We start from the raw sequence: 24,005 nt of genomic DNA on the forward strand, positions 1-24,005 counted from the left end.
TTTCTTGCTAATATATTATGTTAGAATGTTGGCACAATTTTGTGGTGCAAGTCCCAACAACATTTTGCTGCTTGTACTTGTATAAGTTAGTGACAAATAAAACCTTCTTGATTATTAATAGCCTATAGATTAGACCAGTGGTTCTCAACCTTTTCAGGCTGTGACCCCCACAATAATAATATGTGAACTGGGGACCCCCCCGCCCACACCCTGACAAGTGTGAATGTAGGAATTGGGGCATTCAATTGAGTTTGACTTGGTTCCACAGATAAATATTGTGAAAATAGCAGATCTCCAACGCCTCACAGCCTCGCGCTGTAACTTGTAAGCTTGTAGATTGGCAAATGTAGCCTTTTTCTTATATCATTTGACAATTTGTCCAATGTTTGACGAGTTTTTATAGTATAGTATAGTATTACTTTTGATGCAGTAATGATCTCTTCTTTTTTTTAAATATATATATATATTAAAAAGGTCTTAAAAGTCTTTACATTGTCACTTCACTGTCCTCTGGGGACCACCCCAAAAAATAATGTGGGGAGGACCATCCCAAAAAATAATGTGGGGACCCCCCTGGCTGGGGGTCCCGACCCACAGGTTGAGAACCACTGAGGTATGTCATATTCTCCTCCCCACAAAACTATGCTCCTCCCCATGGCGGGAACAAAATCATGCTTACAGTACATTGCATACATTGCATAGACAGGGAGCGCATAACATAACTCATTATAACTGATAAGGAAGTGGCTGCATGTAAACAAGAACGGAACTCAGAGTTGTGTCATATTGTTGTGTTGTATACATCGCTTCATCGCTATGAGCAGGTTACGTTCTGCAATGCAAAAGGGAAAGAGTACGACTCTGGACGTGACAGAAGCTGCAAAGCCACCGCGGAAGAGACCAAAAGCGGCTTTAAAAGAAGGTAATAATGGCCACTTGCCTAATGTTAATGATGATGGATTTAATCCCATTTCGTGATCTACTGTGTCAGGGATAATGCTCCAGCAGACACAAGTCGCTACTGTAATAGACGTGGTTCTCAACCTGTGGGTCGGGATCCCCAGGGGGGTCCCCACATGATGTTTTTGGAGGTCCCTAGATTGTTCAAACATTGGCCAAATTGTCAAATAATATAAGAAAGCGGCAAAAATTGTGAAAATAGCCGATCTACAAGCTTGTAGATCGGCTATTTTCACAATATTTATCTGTTGAGTCATACAAATGGCATGCCTCAACTGAACGCCTACATTCCAAGTGCTTGTCTGGGTGGGGGGTCCCCAGTTCAAATATGATTATTTTGGGGGGTCACGGCTTGAAAAGGTTGAGACCACTGGTCTATTCAATTCAATCTTTATTTCAGACTCAGAGTCCATAAAACAATACATATGACAGTTGCTCATTGCTAAAACTCAGATAAAAGCAACGATATAAAACAAAACAAAACATAAAACATATAAAACAATAAGACAGTCCTTCTACATCTGCTCACAGTCTGTAGAGGCTGTTTCGCCAATGTTTCCATATCATGGACGAGAACCTAGTGGAGCTCATGATAGGATTAATTAAAATCTTGATAACATGATTGTCAGACTCTTCAAGACGACATATGAATTTGTACATTAAGTTTCTTAGTAGGGCTTGACAGGTAGGCACCCCCAAGTTAACAAACAGCTGACTGGCACTGTGCCATCTTGGTACCCTCACCAGCAACCGTAGAGCATCATTATATGCTACTTTGAGTTTTTGCATGCTGCTAACCTTGTAATTACTCCATAGGTGAGCCGTATACAAAGGTGTACAGAAAGTTTTAAAAAGTGATACCTTGACATGTACAGAACATTTGTGAAATTTCCTCATTAGTATATTTGCCTGAGCATATAATTTGGATCTTTGTCTATTGATGTCTTTGTCATCTGTAAGATCATCAGAGATATAGTGACCAAGGTACTTAATATGCCAGATGATCGTCACCTTGATGAATCCAGAATGCTAAATCAATGAAATTATGCGATTAGATTATGTTGCATGTTTTAATATTATTCAGTTATTAGTTTGCAATTAGTTAATTGCCCCCATTCTTTTTCGAGTTTTTATTATTAAGAAACCCAATATTTGAACACCACCAACAATAATACCATAATATGCAATGTTTACATGATGTTGGATCCACATTGTAGACTTACAAGTAACAAGATTATTATGCGAAATATGATGGTGATATTATATCAATTATGTATGAGATTGAGAACCAGTTATAACATTCACTGCAGAGCTTTGCATTGTGATATATATTTTTTTATCCTTAAAACAACCTGTATGTGGCTCTGTGACTTAGTTGTAAAGGAATTGATTAAATGAACTGTCTTCTTGTTTTGGCAGAAGAAGCCAGAGATACTACATTGTCATCCTTATATCACACTTTCAATGATCAAGCCGACATTACACGCTTTCGGTCACAGCTCTTGGACTGGTATGATAAGGGAAAGAGAGAACTGCCTTGGAGAACTATGGTAAAAGAGATTTATTTCTAATTTCTAAATTATGCTGATGTGCTTTTTTTCTTGCACTCATATGCATTCACACATTCGTATTCACAAGTATTTCACAATCAGTATCAAGAAATGCAATAATTGAACAGGATTTCTTGTTGTTGACAGTGCTACAAAAGGACTAGTACTCTAAACTATCATGGGCTAATGCAAGACATTATGAAAGACACTATTCATGTCAATCTAAAATTATCCTACGTTTTCACCAACAGGCTACGAACGAACATGACCTAAACATCAGGACGTATGCGGGTAAGACGTGATATTTGTCCTCATGTTCACACATGTCTTTGAGCAGAGTTTGCGGTCTTCTTTTTGATGCCAGATATTCCCATTTCAGTGTGGGTGTCAGAGATAATGCTCCAGCAGACACAAGTCGCCACTGTGATAGACTACTACAACAAATGGATGAAGGTATTCATCATTTTGAAAATGAGCTTTTCTGAATATAATAACTACTTAACCCATTACAACCAGGAAAGCATCTGTGTCATTTTAGATTTTTAGACTTTGGCTATTCAAAAATAGCAGATATACAAGCTCATAACTCGTCACTTCGTGCCGTGCTATGAGCTTGTAGATCTGCTATTGTAACATTTTTAACTAAAATCTTTGCTTCTGGGGGTCCCTGGAATAACATATTTTGAGATGGGGGTCGGCGGCCAAATACATTACAAATACAATTTTTGGGGTCCTTGACATGAAAAAGGTTTGAGAACCACCGATATAGCAACATAAGGTTATCAGAAAACAGTTTTTAGAATCGGCCTCAGGTCTTACGTATGTCTAACGAGTTAAGTCCTATATACTTTGTTTCATAACAGTGAAAATATTCAAGTTCACAACGTGTTGCATGACAACATGCGGTTCGCTTGTAGATGTGCTATTTTTGAAATTTCCGAAAAAGAAAAAACCTAGAATGACATTCCCATAGGGTTAATGTGGTTAAGTTAGGATAACAAAAGAAAAGAAAGACTGTAACTGAAAACTGTATGATTGTGTTGCAGAGGTGGCCCACTGTACAAGATCTTGCAGCTGCTACTTTAGAGGTGATGATCCTTACTGTTGAAGCTTAACATTATGCCTATTCTACATTTGTATTTGTTTTTATTTATTAGCTTTACTTATATGCAGGAAGTGAACCAAATGTGGGCAGGTCTGGGCTATTATTCTCGTGGAAGAAGATTACATGAAGGGGCTCAGAAGGTATGTGTTCAATTCACTAGAAATAGTTTTTATCTCTGAAAGTGAAATGAAATGCCACAGACGTTCACCGAGTTTGACTAACATCAATTCAGAGCCAGTTCAATAAGTGGCAGACTACAGTCTATGTATAAATGTGGCGCATAGAACACACAGTATTGCCCTAGGGCACTGATTCTCAACATGGGGTCTGGGAACCCCCAGACGTCCTTGAGGAGGTTACAGGGCATTCCCTGCTAGTTGATTGATAGTTGGGAACCAAATGGACCCTTACAGTTCTGTAAAATTGAGTCATTGTACAAATTGGTTCCACTTGTGCACTCTCAGAGTTAAATTAATATTGAGGATTTTACAGTATACATTGGGGTCCCAGAAAAATAAATCTTATCAAATGGGGGTCTGTGGCCTAATGCCCATCAAACTGGGGGTCCTTGAAATGGAAAAGTTTGATCACTGCCTATGCCAAGTGAATACACTTGGGATGAGGTAAAACGACTGACCATCAATGTATTACGATCTTTGGTGTCAATTGTCATCCTGTCCTGTGAAGGTGGTGTCGGAGCTAAAGGGACAGTTGCCTAGGACAGTAGAGAGCCTTCTGAAGCAGCTACCTGGAGTCGGACGTTACACTGCAGGAGCTATAGGATCCATTGCACTGGGGCAGGTATAAACACTTGTCCAGCACACACATACTGTACAGTACACAGTGGTTCCCAAACAGTGGTTCACAAGTCCAGGTGTGCCTTGGGACTTTGTGACAACCACACATTATAGCGATATATACAACTATACAAAAGGTAACACTTGATATGCATCCCATATTTATAAGGCATTATAAGTATACTTTATAATGCCGTATAGACATGGGGTGCATAGCACGTGTTACTGAGTATTTTGTGCACACTCATTTCCCAATAAAGAGGCAAATTCTATAGGGCCAAAAATATTCAACCTGATTTAAAAAAAAATATTGTAAATAGATCTACAGCCTCATATCGTTGATGACTGACACAACCTCTATTGCCTAGGTTACAGGAGCTGTGGACGGAAATGTGATTCGGGTGTTGTGTCGCGTGAGGGCTATTGGGGCTGACAGCACAAGCCCTGCTGTGACAGAGGCACTATGGTGAGATGAATGTCTAAACATGTTGATGCAGGGTTGATATTTTCAAATAAAACAAAACAAGATTTGGTCTTTAAATAAATGTGTTTAAGAAAGGGGAGGCCATCTTATAATCTTATAGTCGGTGAATACGGTAAATGGGAGGATGCCGGCGGGGGAGACAAAACAGAAACACACCCCTCCACATCAGTGGTTTTTGAGAAGTCAGAATATCTGATGTGTAGTCAGAAGGTGTGGCTCTTTGTTTGATCTCATGAAGCCTGATTCATTCATACCACTATTTTGGTGGCCTGTAACCCAACTTGATATGGGGACAGTTGCAAATGCCATCTGGGGACGTTGGTTTGCCGGCATTGATACCAGCAGAGCCTCTGTGACACACTTAATTGACACAGCCATGCTGGGGGAAGGTCTCTGGTGTTGTATTCAGCATGTTTTCCATTTTATTAGTGAACTCCCAAGTAAGGGGAGGCAGGTCAGACAAGAGAGGGTGCCCGGGCGGGGTTCGTCAGGATGTTTTTTATTTTTTTATTTAACCTTTATTTCACCAGAGAAATCACATTGAGACTAGTGTCTCTTTTACAAGTGTGCCCTGGCCAAGAGAAGAGGCAAATAAAATGTTACACAGCTCTGCCAGTAACGACAATACAGGACATAACAAAACAAAGACAAACATGACATCCGTAATACCAAAGACCTACTACCAATAGCACCAATACAGACTATTTAAAATACTAATAACAACAATACATCATAAAACTAATAAACTAATATAAGACTAAGATCACAGCAATTGCTACTTGTCAAAGCAGGAGCAATGGTTGGAGAATGTGCCCATGGCAATCCTCTTAAAAGACACTAGAGGGATCAATGAAGCCAATTTTAATCTGGTCTGTAGATCGTTCCATGACCAAGGCCCAAAAAACGCAAGGATTTTTTTCCCTGCCTCAGATTTAGTAGTGGGTACGACATAGCGCATTCGATCTGAGGTTAAGCGAATTTTGGACAAGATTACATTTTGAACAAATGTACGAGGGGGAATTTCCAAGAATGGCTTTATATATAAAAGTGTACCAATGTAGCAACCTGCGAGATGCTAAGGAGGACCACCCTACTAGGGAATACAGAATACAATGATGTGTCCTATAGGTGGAGCTGGTAATGAACCTTAACGCAGCATGATAAAGGGGATCAAGTCTACCCAATATTGAGGGACAGGCGAATCGATACACAATGTCGCCATAGTCGAGTTGCGACATAAACAGGCCAGTGACCAGCCTTTTCCTTGAAGCAAAAGAAAAACAGGACTTCATTCTATAAAAGGGGGTGTTGAACGCAATAGAGAAAGTGGTCAGTTAGTTTCATCTTTGTGTCCAAAAACCAGATGAAAGTTATTAATGTAGTTAAGTCCTTTTAAATTGCAGGTTGTGGAGAGCTATGCTTTCAGTCCAAACAGCCTGCTAAACGTATTAAATCCTGTCAACTGTTGAACTGTTAGATTTTCAGTTGGTCTGATAGTATTTCAAACTGTATCCACAAAACTGCATGTTTCCAACTCCTTAAACAATTAGAGTGTCCAGTTCATCCGTCTGCTTTGCAGGCCCAGAGTTGCTGTATTGCTAGGAATTTAGCTCGTGGCAAACACAGGAAAGCACATAAGTGACTAGAGCCTGGTGTTAACCACAGGGCATTTTAAACCCCCCTAAAGACTGTCACATTCCAGGAGCGACGCGAATAAACAATACGAAAATGCATCGCAATTATTTCACATCCACAACCTTAAGAGCGGATATTTTCCCCAATCGCCATAAGAATGGTTGCAGCTTGTATTCAACATGCATGTCTTGTAACAAAACAGGTAATATTCATGTTTATACACCTTTCGGCAATGTTGTGTTTACCTCCCTTTGATGTTTGTCTTCCGGGTTGGTATCTGTAACGGCCAGCACTCTCTGTCCAACACCACTCCATGTCGATGCTCTTGTTAGCATTCCAAGTTACACATAATGCTGCTGACAAGTGACAAGTCTCACAAGACTCAAACATTAGATCCAAAAAGGGGAAACAGGAAATCCAGATACAATAGCGGTGTCACAGTCAATACAGTCCCACGGTAATCCAATTGTGATCATTTCAAATGTCCGTATCAACGGTCTCTCCCATCATTCACCCAGGCCACATCTCTACTCCACTTAACTTCACACAGGGATCTGAAACGTGCCTTTGTAACTCTGCCCTCGCATACCTTACTCTATGTCAGTTCTTCATGTCCTCATGCTCTGTAGCTTCTCCCTGCTTGATTCTGGCTCTACTGAATCTCCCTTGGCATTCACTGCTGCTGCCTATATGTAGGTTAATGTATGTTAAGTTAATTGTGCCCTTCACTAGCCAACAATTACCTCCAGCCATGACAGACTATTTGCAACTGTCAGTGGGAACCTTGATTCGACTGTGACTCAATTTATCTTGATTGATAGTGATAATTTACTTGGATCTGTCAGATGTGATTGTTTACAATATGTATATATTAACATTTTACTTTTTAACATTTTTAAGTCTGTTTTCTGTATTATAGGGGTCTAGCCAATACATTGGTTGACCCGGAGAGACCAGGAGACTTTAACCAGGCCATGATGGAGCTGGGGGCAAGAGTTTGTACTCCTAAGGGCCCCCTCTGTACCCAGTGTCCCATACAGTCCCACTGCCGCTCCTATCGCAAGGTAGAGTCCATCATTAAACCCTACAAATACTTGGCTTACTGTGGCAGTCAGATGCTTGTAGGAAGTGCTGGTGCTTGCACTGCTGCGCTGCAGTCATAAAAAAATGGTAAAAACCTGAAATGTCTGTTGCTATAGTTCTATAGCTATGATCAACTCTGTTCTGTTCAAATAATGGCTCTTGGTGAACTTTGCACTCAGGCCAACATAGTGATAAGTTCATAATAATATGACGCTCAGGCCTGTTGTTTTCCATTGCTTTGTGGATAATCTTAGTCTTTTGTCTGTGCAGGTCCACATCAAACAAGAGGAGAACTCTAAGAGGCTTTTGGGGAGACTGGACAAGATGCCTTCAACACTATCTGATATAGAAGACTGCTGTAAGTGTCCAGTGTCCTCCCTGGTATATCATCACATTGACATGAGATTGTAGTTTTGGGTGGGTATGCATAAATAAAGATGACGAGCAGAAGTCTAAATGTCTCTAGTCGGTATGTATGAAAAGCAAACTTGGCATGACAAGTTGCACACCTGTCCACAATAATCTGCAGGTAGTGTATGCAGATTTACAGGGGGAGTCGTAAAGTGAGATCTGAGTCCAATAAAATGTAACTGCCCGAGATAGGTGCATGGCAAATGAATGCCCGTCAATGGCCTCATGTCATGCGTCAACTTGTGTGCTGTCCGAATTCAATACCCGATAGGGTGGGAATCAGTTATAATCTATTGCATATCCCGTCTCTGTCGGGGGAAACCTCCAATGTCCAAAACTTTTACTTTTCAGGATCAATTTCAAAAATAGCAAAAGTAGCAGATCTATAAGCTCGAAACATGTCGCTTGTGGGTCTGCTACTTTTGATGCTTTTGTGTGACGCTGTAGTATGATCAAGTAGGGCATTCATTTACGAAGAAAACAAAAGTTAAAATATGGAGATAAGAGGTTTCTGCCCGACAGCAACAATATAGTACTTGAATATTTATATGAAATATATTTTTGGTTCAGAAACAAAAAAAAAACTATTCGTTTTTTTTTAGGTAGTCCAGTGTGTGCATGTTTAAGTGTCTGAAAGCTTTCACCAGTTTCCACCAATGACCCCCCCCCCCCCCCCCCCCCTTGTAACCACGCTAACCAGTCACTCTTCTCCACCTCTTCCACAGTGAACTCTGGAACATGTAACTTATGCCCCACAGAACCATGGGACAATGGGCTGGGTGTTCTGAACTTCCCCCGGAAGCCGTTGAAGAAGGCACCCCGTGTGGAGCGCACCCTCACATGTGTGGTGGTCAGGTCTGTGGAGGGGGAAGAGGAACAATACATGCTCACACAGAGACCAAACAAAGGTCAGTGTTAACTTGCAAAGCAAAATGTGCTGATTTTCCTGCCCTCCTCTGTGGTTTGTGGGTGTCAAACTATAGATCGAAATACCACATTAACCACTTAAAGTCCTATTTTCAAATGTTATTTTTTTAACCTTCACTACGTGTTTTGGGGTGAAGAATTTCAAGCATTTTTGCCTATAATGATATGCCCAAAATAGCGAAGCAAGGGTTAAAGTGGTTGAATGAATAAGGCAATGTAACCAAGAAATATAATTTAATTTCATCAAATTGTGTTATTGCAGTGATGCAATACAATGCTGTATGTTTGCAGCTTCAGATCCATGAGCCACATAATGTGACTCTTACCATTTCACATTTTTCGGGGCAGTCTGCTATTGTCGACCAATACCTTTACATAGGCCTTTCATTTCATAGGGGGGGGATAGTTTTACATGCCTTAAACTACAATATCAACAGGACATAAGTTTCTCTCTTTATCTCCTGATAAAAACATTTTTTATTTTGTTATTTTTAATTTACTAAATTACCTCTAAAGGCCACATTCAAGGATGTGGCCTTCACAATATGATTACACACAAGCCTGTAAAGTTTTATTATACATTGCTTACACGTGCAGTTCTGTCAGTACTGAATGCAGTAATACCACAATTCTCTGCGTGTGCAAAATGAACAGGGGTCGTGGCTTCCAGGAATTGTTTTAGAAGGGTCAGCCCAGGACAGCAGGGGGCACTTGTGGACAGGCATGCTTTTGGATGCTAAATACTAACCTGTAGCTAAGAGCTCTTAGCTCTTATGAAGCTTTGAGTGTCATATACACAAGTATCTGTATGTGTGTTCATGAATCTGTATGTTTGTGAGCGTTTACAGGTTTACTGGCTGGGATGTGGGAGTTCCCTAGCCTGTTGCAGGAGGAGGATAACTCAGAGGTGAAACACAAGGGGGCGTTGTGTGCAGAGGTAGGCAGGATGCTGGGAGTCCAGTTGAACAAAGGCCTGTTCCAGTACGTTGGAGAGGTAAGCATGTATAGCATTGTATTACTCTCTACTGTCCGGTATGCATGTTGTTGTCATTGTACCATTTTAGTAGTTTAGTTCCTGTTTTTGTCAGTTGCTGTTTTCTACATCCAGTTTTCTAACTTTTCCCGAATTTAAGCCGTTTATTTGCATTTTTGTTAACAGTTAACGTTTTTGTTAACTCTAAGAGAATTTCGGAGTTATTGTGCATATTATAATAATATAGTATATAAGTCTGTATAATATAGTTTGGGTGCGCACATCCCTGGCTATGGACTGGTTTATATTAATTTTGGGAGATGTGTGTGCTTTTAAGCGCTTTGGGGTTCAATTATCCCACCTGCACAATTTGCTGGTTGTCTTACAGTTAAATGACCTATTAATGTGCAGTTTAACAGCCTCTTAAAGGGGCCACACTGGTGGTCTGGCATGATTAGCCTATTGACCACAACTCTTTATATTTGACATTACTGCAGACCACTTTCCTGAGCATTCTCTATTTTGTTAGAGTTTTGAGGCATCTGCTGAATTCCATTCATTTCAGTGTAATGAACCTGGTTAACCAGTACACAAACTTTCATTGCAGGACTTTATTCTGTCAAAGTAATGACTTTGTTGCCTTTTTAATTAATTTAAAATCACAGATTGATCGAAAAGTCTAGTCAAAAATGGTCACTGAACAAAACTGAAACGTTCAAGACTTTATTATTAACTGTGCAATGTTTAGCCAACGTTGACTAAATACTTCAGGGTTGTTCGGTAACATCTGTATGAATCTTATACAGAGACTACATAAACAAACTCATACATTATCCAAACATCAAGCCATTCATGGGGAAATGGTCTATATTGTATGTAGGGTATATGGCTGAAGCTGTGAGCTGATGTGACAATGACATGTTTTGACAGCAGTATGGTCCTTTAAATATAAACTCTTACTGAATGCTTTTGTTTGCCAGGTGGTTCACATTTTCTCACACATCCACCAGACGTACGTGGTTTACAGTGTGTGTTTGAATGACTGTGCACAGGAGAGGAAAACCCAGAATGAGAACACACAGTGGCTTACCAGACTTGCTCTGCAGGAGGCTGCGGTGTCCACAGGAGTTAAAAAGGTCGATATGCTCACATCCTTACTACACATGTGAATCTCCACAATCTGACTTAAGTGCAAGAGGATTGTGTTATCCCTCATGGAGTAATTGCAGGAGCTTCTTCTCATCAGGGCACTGACACAATCCTTAGCATGCTATTCAGCTCTGTTATTTCAACAGATGCTAGGTTACTTTGCTCTCCTAGTTACTTTGCACAGATGTACTTTCTATACACTAATTCCTCAATTCCACATTCCTTGTTCATTGGTTGACACTCTGACCTTGTATTTTGGATAAGAATGTCTGCTAAATGTCTAAGTTGTACACTGGATGGAGTTGTCAGTTATTAAACAGGTAGTTCATTAATGCCAATCTTACCCTAACTATTAAAAATAATTGTAATCTAAAGTTTTATACTATGTCTATTAAAGTAAAGTGAGAAGTAGCGACAGCACTACTGTGTAAAAGTGCACTGGGCTAAAATAACTGTTAAGATAAAATGAACTTTATCAATCTCAGTTGTAAGGAGATAACAATGAGCAATGAGATAACATGGTCATGACCCTGATTTGAACCCATGGCCTGTGTGTTATGTATGCTAACTTGTTGAGCCACCAGGATTCCCACAGCAACATACACATATTTAAGTTGGTCCAAAACATGCAGGCCTCACTTGGTTTTATATATCACCAAAATATGCTTCAAACTTAAAATGGCTCTAAAATATAATGGAATCACTTTACCTTACATTTTGTTTTGAAACTAATATTGCATCATAGGACATGTAATGGACTTTTCTTTGGCCTGCCAAAGAAAACAACCAACAGATTACAACTCGTTAAAAATGCGGCACTAAAACTAAGATGAGAGAACTCCAGTTTTAGCATCACTACATTGGCTCCCGGTTGTTTTTAGGATTGATTTAAAAAATATTGTACTTGTTTATAAAGTTCTCAATGGTCTGGCACCCTCCTACCTATATGACCTACTGCCTATACGTTCCAAACCACCCCCTCAGGTCTTCTAGTGCTGACCTAGTCGAAGTGCCTAAAATGTCATATAAAAAGCAGCATTCTGCTTCTACGGGCCGACGGCTTGGAATAAACTCACATTACACCTAAGACAGGCACCCTCTGTAGATAGCTCAAGACTTATTTCTTTACTCTTGCTTTTAGTTGATTTTTTCTAAATCTCTGTGTTGTTATTCATGTTATTCACTGTTTTGCTTGATTCACTGCCTTTTTGTTTTGGCTATAATTTTAATGCCATTATTTTAAATGGTTTTAATGTTGTTTTTGATTTTGCTCTTCTTTTTGCTTTGTTAAATTATTATTGCTTTTCTGTAAAGCACTTCTGCTTTAGTTATTTTTTTTTATTTTTTTATTTTTTGCTCTGTAAAGCACTTTGAGCTGCATTCATGTCATGAAAGTTTATTATTATTATTATATATTTTTGTGAGCATCCTTTTTAGTGAAAAAGGACAGATTCAGAAGAACAGATTCAGACTGCCCAACACCCAGCATGTAATCAAAATTAGAGAAACAAATCCATTAATACAAAATAATCTACCAATCAAATCAACCTGATATCCAAGCATTTACGTGCATGGTTGATGATTGGTATGATTTAGTTATCAGACAGGTACAGCACAGCAAGGACAGCAGAATGAAAGTAAAGAAACCGGAACACTGCAGCACTTCTGTCATCAAACAGTACTGTTAGCCTTGTGGCTTAGAGAAAGTGCAACGTGTCAAACCGTAGTTCCTTTCAAAATAGTAGGAAGTGTAAATGTCAGCATGTTCACTTTTTTTCATGGCATTAGTTGTGCTCGTAGTGTAGAGATGCTCGTGAGCATCAGCCCACTGGCACTAAATCAGAAGGAACACTGGTACATTATTTATATAGGACCTTCCTGACCAACTTTCTCATTACAAAACTGTAAATGCCCAATGCCACTGAGTGACACAGTGGATGAGCATTTTCCCTCATTACATCACCTTAAAGCTTGACTGTTAACAAGTCCAGAAGCTGCTGGTTATGAATGGTCATGTATACTCTGAATATTCCTTTAATTTAGTCATTGTCATTGTATTTCCCACAGATTCTGAAGTTGTATGGTTCTACAACAAGACAAGATAAGCAAATGACCAGTCAAGTGAGTGCTTATACTTTTAAGTTTGTATGCCATCTCTGTCTTTTTTACTTATATCTGATGATAATTGATGTCTCTCCAAGGATGGGAAAAGGAAGAAAACTGCCGTGAAGAATGAGAAGAAACTACAGACCTCTAAAAGGCCCAAAGTCGGAACAGCAAATAATGGGGTTAAACAGCTCTCTCTCAGCTCCTTCTTCAAGACAGTTAAAGAGGAAAGCTGACAACAGCAACACATCTGCAGACAATGAGAAACATGCCTCCTCTGGTGTCGATGGATGTACGATGTCGATCTACAATTCATTACCCAATAGTGTTACCATTTTCAAAAATAGGAGGATCTACAGCTCACAACGTGTCTCAACGAGTTGTGGGCTTGTCGATTGCCTATTGCCTATCTACTATTTTAGCTATTCCTTGTATCACTTAGTGGGCGTAAGTGGTTATTGTACCCAACACCATACAACTTGTAATTACACAATGAATCTGTGAAAATATAAGTATAATTTATAAGTATAATATAAGTTATATTATTCATATTGTGCCGTGCAGACCGAGGGTCTCACTATGGGCTCCCAGTCCTTTTTGATTGATTGATTGATTGAATACTTTATTAGCAGGATTATTAACAGTACAGGTAGTGCAGTCAAAGGTTATGCTAAAAGGATAACACAAAAAGCTTGTTTCCATTGTGGTCCATTGAGGGGCTTCCAGGGGGTCCACAGAGAAACAAGTGATAACTGTAGAGAAAGTACAACAATGACTATATTGATATGAGTTTCTCTCTCTCTCTCTCTCTCTCTCTCTCTCTCTACATATATATACACACACACACACACACACACACACACACACACACACACACACACACACACACACACACACACACACACACACACACACACACACACACACACATATACATACATACATACATACATACATACATACATACACATACATACAATAAAATATTAGATTGGGGTCTCAGAGACAATCTAATGGGGGCCCTTGGCCTAATCATGCATATCAAATTGAAAAGTTGAGAATCACTGGTGCTTGCAATTTCAATAATGAATCCGTTTATGTTTTTTTATGTTTTTGAGAAAGTCCATGTTTTAGATGCTGAGTTTTATATAATATGATGCCAATGGCTGTTTCTGAAAGCATTAAAGTTTGCAAAAGAAACTGTCTCTTAAATTCAAAAAATATTATAGACTATGCTTCAGTTAAATATGAAGTATAGTCTTATGGTAGAGTCAGTGCCAACTTTGTCTATTGTGAAAGCAGTTTGCAGAACGCCAGAAGCTTAATTTATAAGGGGCTAGGGGGTCCCTCGTGCCATTTCAACACCAGAAATGCAGTACATTGGATGTCTTATGCTAATGGGGCAAGATGTACCACAATAACTTGGCCCATATCGTCACTGCTATTACCGCCCTGTCCTCTGCCTCCTGCATCATACTACAAACAGCCTAACATGTCAACTTTAAGATGAGAGCAAAGTAACTCCTTTCATTTGACAGCTTCAGTCCATGTGGGACTTTCATCAATGCAAATTGCAGTAAAATAAGCAATACGTTCTCATTACCATGTAAAAATAAATAAAACAATGAACATTTCTAGTATGTAGCTTATTGGCCATCAGTACAGACAGTATTCCCATTTTCATTCTTCAACATGGCAGGTGAACAGTTACCATGCTTGATGAGTGCCTGTCTCAGGTCAAATTGTTTGCAGCTGCAAGGTTAACCAGGTGGAAGGGCACTTGACATGTGCAAATTTTATATTTGGACTTTTTTTAAGTGTACATGATTGGAACATGCTTAAACATTCGCCAAGTTGAAGGATATAATTAAGTCTGATAAAGATGATGCACCGTGCGTGTTCACTTCATGTATACTTTACATTAAGACCATTTTCAAATATAACACTCTTTAACATTTGGACAAAATAGCCAATTTTACATCGAGGGGCCCAGATGTCCCTAATGCCCACCTATCCTGTATCCCTTGACATCACTGTAGCCTTGATAGACATCACTGCATCAGGTGAAAAGTGAAACGATACTGACTGATGGCATTTATAATTATAAATAATAATTATAATAGTGAAATTACAATTATTTGTCAAATGTCATTCTTGATAAGGGCAACTGATGTTGGGCAGGCCATAAAAAAGAATATTTGAGGCAAAAAGGCAGGTGCTCAAAGCCCCATATATAAACATATTTTGAAAATAGCAGATCTACAAGCTCACAATGCCTTGCATCGCCACGCATTGTGAGCTTGTAGTTCTGCTATTTTCAAATGTATATAGGGCTCAAGTGGTTAATGCATGTTTTGTAATAATAATCAAAATCTACATAGTAAGTAGTAACTCAAGTTTTAAAAAGAAGATGTAGTGGAGTAGAAGTAAAATCACTAGGAATTGGAAATACTCAAGTAAAGTAAGCTTACAAATACCTCAAGATTTTAATAATAAGTACTAGTACATGTATTGTACTTGGTTACTTTCCACCCACTGACTACGGAGTATAAATAGGCTGTTATACCGGCGGCCAATCACAAGTAATCTGGAAGCGTATTCTGTTTTTTGGGTGTGGCTCCGTTCACTTCAAGGAAATAAGTATCGTTACTGAATTTATGAATGACTGCACTTTGACGGCGTAAGTAATAGCAAAGCGTGAGCTTGCCTTACACTCTACTCTATGAAGTTTAAAACAAATGGCGAATATGATAATCTGATGAGACGTAGGCTACAACAATTCGTTTTCAACACGATAGTACATTTGTTTTTTGTAGCCAGTCAAAGGGGTTTTTAGCCCCGTTGGAAACCTCAATCTCCATGATAGCTCCGAGATGAGGTCCCGTTGTCTGGGTCCCGGCAGAGGTAGAATCCGTCCAAATGCAGTGAAGATCACCTTTTTTGTAACATGGTATCCAAAAAGTAAAGGTAGTCCGAGACACCTACAGATGTTTGCAATTTTGCCGGAAAGTACAATTTAACCGACGGGGTTGAAAAAACTGTTTAAAACGTGTATTTAGTCAGCCTGTGCCATGTTTTCCCGTTAGCCGAAGCGGGAGCAGTACAGACACCTGCCGTCGGGAGGTTCTTCCGGGTTGAATGGGAAAACATGGCACAGGCTGACGAAAAAAGCGTTTTAAACGCCTTTTCAACCCCGTCGGTTACATTTTACTTTCCGGCGAAATTGCAAACATCTCTAGGTGTCTCGGACTACCTTTACTTTTTGGATACGATGTTGCGAAAAAGGTGATCTTCACTGCATTTGGACGGACTCTACCTCTGCTGGGACCCGAGACAACGGGACCTCATCTCGCAGCTATCGTAGAGTGAGGTTCCAAACGGCGCTAATTAGTTAAGAGTCAGTTAGTTGCGGTGTTCATTCACTGTTCAGTGTTCACCCAATCTACTATGAATCACCCAGATCGGGTGCACTGTTACCGCAAACTATATCCGGCACTTTTCCTCGAAGGGCGTAATCGGTGAAACGAGCAGATTTAATGAATATCGTACGGAATTATTACTCTTTATTTTAATTAATAATCCTGCCTTTATCACAGTGTAAGATGACCTCGGCGTGGCAACGCGTGCACTCGCTGCACCGCTGGATACTGGACAATGGAGGTACGAAACTTTTATTCCCCTTTATGTGTGAATCAATGGGAATCTTTTGCTTTGCAAATACCCCCATTTCTGTTTCTAATATGTCAGTTGAAAAGAAAAGCCACAGCAGCCTGGACACTGACAGACAGCTAACTCAGTGGTTCTCAACATGTGGGTCGGAAGCCCCAGGGGGGTCCCCACAAGATTTTTTTTTCTGGGGGGGTGGGGGGGTCCCCAGATGACAGTGAAGTGACAATTTAAGGACTTTTAATATCTCAAAATTGTATGAAATAATATAAGAAAGAGGCAAAGATTGTGAAAATAGCCGATCTGCTATTTTCGCTATGTATCTGTGGAACTGAGTCAAACAACATGTAATGCCTCAACTCCTATGTTCCATGTGCTTGTCAGGGTGGGGGGTCCCCAGTTCAAATATGATTATTTTGGGGGACCCCAATTTCAAATATGATTCTTTTGGGGGGTCGTGGCCTGAAAAGGTTGAGAACCACTGATCTAACTAACTGCAATGCATCCAGAGAGGAGATGCAGATGTTCTTTGCAGCTTTCAGCTCCAGCACAACGACAGCTTTGTGGCCAGTCAGCCACACACTGTCACCCACAGGACCCAGACCCACCACTGACTACCATGGCGCTTTGTTTCTCCCATTCTCCAGTTCCACATCACCCCACATTGGACGTAGCTACTGTACTGTGTAGGCTACATTGTCCGTAGACTGTACTGTAGGCGGTTTCTTCTGCAGCCAAATCAACAGAAGAATGTCTACAAGACCTGATGCACGCACGCCGCCAGGCTAGCTCATATGGTAACAGGGTAGGTGGGCACCAGGGACATCTGGGCACCTCGATGTAAAATTTACTATTTTGTCCAAAATCTTTTTTTTTTTTTTATGAAAAAGGGTCTGAAGTAAAGTATACATGATTAGAACATGCTTAAACATTCTACAATTGCTGCAAAATGTCATTTTGGGGCTTAAACAAGAAGTTGAAGGATCAAATTAAGTCTGATTATGATGTACCGTGCATGTTCACATCATGTATACTTTACACTACAAGACCATTTTTCAAATATATATATTTTTTACATTTTGGATAAAATGGGTAATTAATCGAGATGCCCAGATGTCCCTAGTGCCCACCTATCCTGTATCCGCCCATATATCCGCCCATATAGGCTATAAGGTTCCATTATTAGTAATCTCTCAAGACTGATTTTCAAAATATATTTTTAACCGAATGGGTTTTCTGATTGCATTAGTGATCGATTTGAATATTGCATTGCCCATTTGTGCCATTTCGAAAACAAATATTGTCATCTAATTATATAAACGACAAGTTACTTCCGCGCGCCGCTGACGCTATAGCCACAGCTCTGTAATCGAGTAAACACAACGCCGACATAGGACATGTCGCGAAAACAGTAGCCACGGCCGACTTACACAATTTACGAGTGGCGTAGGGCACCCGTCATTGCTCACTCCACAGTTTCCACGTCGCAACATAATTTATTACACTCACCACATTTCGGCCAAAACGGAAGGTGAATCACTTTCTTACCGTTTACCGTGCGCACCAGCGACACCGAACGGCGACGGGTTTCGCCGAAACAACACGAACGGCCGCCATTGAAACTCCGCAGCTCTCTCCCAACAGCAGCGCCTCCTTCACCTCCCCTTCACCGTGTCTTCTGCTTCCACGCTCAATTCAGGTGACTACAATGCTAATACATTCACGCTCAACCTCACAATCATAAGCTTCTCCGTTTAGTGTTTCATTTGCGCGAGCGTGGCAAACAACTACAGCGCGCAGTCACGCACCGTTACGGCATCTGCTAAGGGTAAACATCAGGGTTGCCAGGTTCAGGTTGGCATGCCAGGTTCTCTAAAAACAAGCGGCAGAAACAAGCAACCACCTTCATGAAAAAAAAAAAAACACCGAAGGGGTCCGCCATGTTCCAGGGGGGTCCCCGCGCGTCCCAACACTCCACAGGATCCGCGGACCCCCTGCAACATAACAAATATAATTTCTTCTAATTTTTTTTTTTCCCCACAGTTTTACTGCGGCGATTTGGGTACCCCAATATACACACGCCCACACTGGGCCCTGTGCGCGGCTGGGGTTGAGGGGGGCGTAGCCCCCCGAAACTCTAGTAATTATAAAATTAGGATTTAATAGTTATTAGATGGGGGGGGGGGGGGGGGGGGGGTTCTCTAGGCTTATGTATCTCTACAGTAGCCATAATGACCCCGTTTCAAGTATCAGGCTAGAAAATGATAAGAGGAAAGGCTCTTGCAGATTCTCACTACTTAATACAAGCTTTCATACTGTACGTTTTATTTTCACATCACAAGTTTACAGGTGTAAAGGAGTGGGTGAAAATATTTTACGTACAAGCTCCCAACATTTTGCAGTTACAAAATAGTCATACGAATAGAGAAGAAACAAAGGCATAAAATATTAAATGTACATAAGCATGCTAAAAAATAAATAAAAATGAGGCAGAATATCACTATCATGTGCAAGTTCATTCTAGCAGCTGATGTTGGATACTGCAGCAGATGTAGAGTATCAGTCTTTTGCAAATAATATACTGTCCTTAGCACTATTTTCTATTCTGTCATTGTAGCAGTATTCTTTATTTCATTTGCATTTAGTGATTGTGAAGCACTTTGTCATGTCTTTATTTGTTTTTTTATTTGTATTCTTTGGGTATTTCGTTTAGCTTTTATTGACAGCTAGAGAAAGACAGGAATTATCATTATACATGGCTGACTTGCTTTTACATTCATGAACCCTCAAGGGTTACCACAACCAAAACTTGGCGAGGTAGCGTTGAGTTATTCCGCACACATAGTTGGAACAAACTTCCAGAGGATCTGACACTTCTGCCAACTCTGACTGCTTTTAAATCAAAGCTAAATACTTGATGTTCTCAACTGCCTTTTATAGAAAATAACAATTGCACCTGTATCCTCAGCTAATTTTTTCTCTATTTTATCATTTATTTCCTTTTTTGGGGGGGCTTTATGCCTTTTATAGATAGGACAGTAGACTGACAGGAAATGGGGAGTGACATGCAGCAAAGGTCGTCGGGAACGGGATTCAAATCTGTGATACGCTGTCAGGCTGGCATTGCAGCCTAGGGTGCTTGGACCGCCACGCTGCGGCCCAGGCCATGCTTTTATTTCTTTAACTGCCATTTCATGCCTCATGTAAAGTACTTTAAATTGCCTGTGTATGAAATTTATGAAACGAATAGTTTTGTCTTGCCTTTTTATTTGTATTATGATTTATGTTCCAGACAAGAGGACAGATCCATGGCTGCTGGTGTACTCTCCAGTACCAATCATGGTCATTTTCCTCTGCTACCTCATAATGACCTGGGCTGGCCCTCGTCTGATGAAGCACAGAGAGCCCGTCGACCTCAAAGTTGTTCTCATTGTTTACAACTTCTCCATGGTCTGTCTGTCCGCCTACATGTTCCATGAGGTATGTGTGTGCGCACACACGTGCTGTGCTGCCGCGTGTGTGGCTTAACTCTTTGGTCTGTTATCTATCAGTGTGTGGTTTTAAAAGGGGGGAAAAATTGAGGATGACAATGATTCAATCTATTAAAGTGTCTTTTTCAATGGATACAATCTATGATGATAGAATATATATATATAATATAGATAGAATAGATATAATTACAGTGAGAATTGCATTTCAGTAATTTGAGTGAGCTTTTCATTATTTGTATACACAAATAATATAGTAACAGTGTGTGTGTGTGTGTGTGTGTGTATGTATATGTATATGTGTGTGTGTATATATATATATATATATATATATATATATATATGTATATGTATATGTATATGTATATGTATATGTATATGTATATGTATATATATATGTATATGTGTGTATGTATATAATGTATTCTTGTTTGTTTGCTTCATGTAATGGCATTTCATTGAGGCAGTGTTTGAATATTTCCAGTTCCTAGTGACCTCTTGGCTGTCAAACTACAGCCTCCGCTGTCAACCTGTTGACTACAGCCCCAATCCTCTACCGCTGAGGGTAAGTCCTGCATGAATTCAGTTTAAAGCTAAGCTATGTGTGCAGTTTAAAGTGCATCATGTTTATAATATTAAGAGTATTAGAATGGGCCAAACTAGCAATAGAAAATGCATGTTCTATTGTTCAAATTGTAAACTAATGTTTAGAAGCATCCTAAATCCCAATGGTCTCGGATATTTCATAAAAGCAAAGATTCCTGCAATTTCTTCAACTGGTTGGCTGTATGTAACACGGCAAGAACACGGGTTTAGAATGATTTTGTGCCTGTGAGGAAAACTGGTTTGGCAGTAAACATGTACCACACAATACCTTTTACTGGTTTGGCAGTAAACATGTACCACACAATACCTCTTGAGGAAGTTGCCATTAAATATCTCCTCTTCAACCCATTCCCACAGATGGCCAATGTGTGCTGGTGGTTTTTCTTCTCCAAAGTCATAGAACTCGGTGACACGGTAAACACATATGAAAACACCCTGAATACATTTAAAATGATCAACAAAAGTGCATCATGTATACTGAAGGCTATCCCACTACCTCCACATTGACAGATTTTCTTCATACTGAGGAAGAAGAACAATCAACTAACCTTTCTCCATATCTATCACCATGGCACCATGATCTTCAACTGGTGGGCAGGGATCAAGTATCTGGCTGGAGGACAGTGTAAGTCATGTACTGTAACATGCACTGGTGACTAACTTGATATGAAATTCATTTTTCATTCTAGTACTCAATCAATCAAAATCAATGCAGTTATTCAGTTTAAAAGTTTTAATTCAACAAAAAATGTATATTATATTAACCATATATTCTTGCACTCCTGTCTCATCCTATAGCATTCTTCATTGGCGTACTGAACTCGTTTGTCCACATTATAATGTATTCTTACTACGGGCTGGCAGCGTTGGGGCCTCACATGCAGAAATACCTCTGGTGGAAGCGCTACCTCACATCACTTCAGCTGGTGAGTGGCTCTTGCCAAGTTTGCTTTGGGTCAGTGGCAGTTCTAGCCATTTTGATGCCATCATGGCAACATTACGCAATGCACCACATCCCCAAAATAATATATTGCTTAACGTATTGCTACACCATACATGCATATAAACTGCTGAAAAATGTATTAGAATTACTGTAAATAAAGATAAAAAATACTTTGCTATACATGCAGAAAAAAATTACAGAGTGGCAGGCTTACTTTGCACTAACAATTTCCATCTTAGCCACTTATTATGGTATAGAAAAGTGAAAGCCATGCATACATACACATACCTCTATTTAGCTTGCTCTTGGAGGTTTTCCTCACTTGATAGCTTTCAGCCTGCTCTGACTCTGTATTTTATGGTTCACAGAGGGGCACCTGTACAGTATGCAGATAGCAGGCAGTAGGCCCGCATAGAAGATAACATAAAATTAGATTAGACATTGAAATACTTTACTGAAAATGATAGCAGGAGTCTCTTGACAACCTGGGCTTAACTACACAGGCAATAAGATTAGTACATAAATGGGTGAGTTCAATAATCACAATTGAGGACAAAGAAAAAGACACACAGGTGACATCTACTGGACAGGAAGGGAATAGCAAGAGCAGTGAAGATGCTGTCTTGTGTATATCCTCGACCTGCCACATTTCCTATTATCCAAACACTGAGTAAAGGTAAATTTGTATGTACTATATGCAGTTCACCAAATGTTTATTATCAAGTTGGCATAGGTAAATGGTAATGTCTGTGTATGTAGTGAATTTATCTGAGGTCACCTATTTTGAGGCGCAGTTGTGGAGGGGAGAGTTTACAGTTTGATGATCTGAGGATTGCCTCACTGCGTTTTGTGGATGATGTGGTCCTGATGACATAGTCCGGCTGTGACAGCACTCACTGGATCGCGGCTGGGATGACTATCTGACTGCACCTCTAAAACTGAGGCCATGGTTCTCAAGCTGGAAACCGGTGCATTGCCCACCCCCTCTTGTTCTCAAGTGAGGGGAGGAGGGAGCATGAGATCAGCCGGAGAATCTGGGCAGTGGGAGCGGTATTGCGTTGGCTGTACAGCAAAGCAAGCTGAGCCTGATCTTCCGGTCTCGATCTTCTGGTCTTCGTTCCTACTCTCACCTATGGGCATGATATGTCGCTGGGCATGAAATGTCGCTGAAATGGGTTTTCTCTGGAGGGTGGCTGGCCTCTCGCTTTGTGATCAGATAAAAACAGGGTGTAGAGCGGCGCCAGTTGAGTCTTAGGGCATCTAGTAAAGATGTCTCCTGGTGGCATCCCAGAGAGGGTTTCCAAGTACGTCCAGCTGGGAGGAGGCCATGGGGAAGACCGAGGACCAGGACCTGGTCCACCTGGTCACCAGGGGGAGGGATTATATCTCCACACTGGCCTAGGAATGCCTCAGGATCCCCCATTAAGAGCTGGCTAACATGGCCAGGGAAAGGGAAGTCTGGGGTCCCCTGCTGGAACTGCTACTGCCAGCCCAACTGTGGATAAAGATGGATGTATGGACAAAGTAAATGATCCAATTATTGAACAAAAAAACCGTCCTGTTGCTAATGAGAACATTACATTAACTCACATACTCTTGTCTTTTCAGCTGCAGTTTTTGCTGCTGACCGCACACACTGGCTACAACCTTTTTGCTGAGTGTGACTTCCCAGACGCCATGAATGCTATGGTGTGTACTTACCTCGTCACTCTCATTATCCTGTTCAGCAACTTCTACTACCAAAGCTACAGGAAGAGGAAACAGGCGTAAGACAATTATACCAAATGTGGATGGTCAAAATTGTTGGAATTTTATTTACTTAATAAAATAAGTATGTAATATTTTTTGGTGCAAAAGTTCTATATCTGTATTACTTCGTCATGTCCACTAGAGGACAGTGTACACCCACTAATCTTGTGGTTGGGACGCTCTCCAAGCTCTCTGGACTGTTACTTCTAAACTGTAAATTTACATCAATTATTTAATTGAATACTGTAAAACTATCAGCTATCAATAAATGTGGATAATTTGAGATGTTGTTGAGTAAGTAGTGTTAAAGAGGGTCAACTTCATGACATGAAAAAAGGCACTGCACAATAAATAGTTCAGTTATTTAATTCTT

The 24,005-nt window shown here is 40.2% G+C and overlaps 1 protein-coding gene across 1 annotated transcript; it reads left to right on the forward strand.

The window, feature by feature from the left end:
• The first annotated feature begins 687 nt into the window (after positions 1-687).
• mutyh (mutY DNA glycosylase) lies at positions 688-23,849 on the forward strand. Its single transcript, XM_084066027.1, has 23 exons — positions 688-922; positions 2,380-2,510; positions 2,762-2,801; positions 2,890-2,963; positions 3,557-3,598; positions 3,684-3,755; positions 4,303-4,416; positions 4,781-4,878; positions 7,451-7,595; positions 7,885-7,972; positions 8,751-8,933; positions 9,801-9,946; positions 10,906-11,061; positions 13,142-13,195; positions 13,276-13,411; positions 16,267-16,280; positions 16,777-16,840; positions 20,139-20,326; positions 20,819-20,899; positions 21,298-21,354; positions 21,451-21,565; positions 21,739-21,866; positions 23,492-23,849. The coding sequence occupies exons 1-23, from the start codon at positions 817-819 to the stop codon at positions 23,651-23,653; spliced, it is 2,394 nt and encodes a 797-aa protein (XP_083922153.1). The 5' UTR covers positions 688-816; the 3' UTR covers positions 23,654-23,849.
• Positions 23,850-24,005: the final 156 nt, after the last annotated feature.

The sequence above is a fragment of the Gymnoscopelus microlampas genome, assembly GCF_963454915.1.
Source record: "Gymnoscopelus microlampas genome assembly, chromosome: 9".
Taxonomy (NCBI): domain Eukaryota; kingdom Metazoa; phylum Chordata; class Actinopteri; order Myctophiformes; family Myctophidae; genus Gymnoscopelus; species Gymnoscopelus microlampas.

Bases quoted from the DNA above. Each gene is read 5' to 3' on its own strand.
- mutyh (XM_084066027.1), top strand. From the start codon at position 817: ATGAGCAGGTTACGTTCTGCAATGCAAAAGGGAAAGAGTACGACTCTG. The intron at 8,934-9,800 runs GTCAGTGTTAAC...GAGCGTTTACAG, and splicing joins CACACAGAGACCAAACAAAG to GTTTACTGGCTGGGATGTGG. The intron at 20,327-20,818 runs GTATGTGTGTGC...GAATATTTCCAG, and splicing joins CCGCCTACATGTTCCATGAG to TTCCTAGTGACCTCTTGGCT.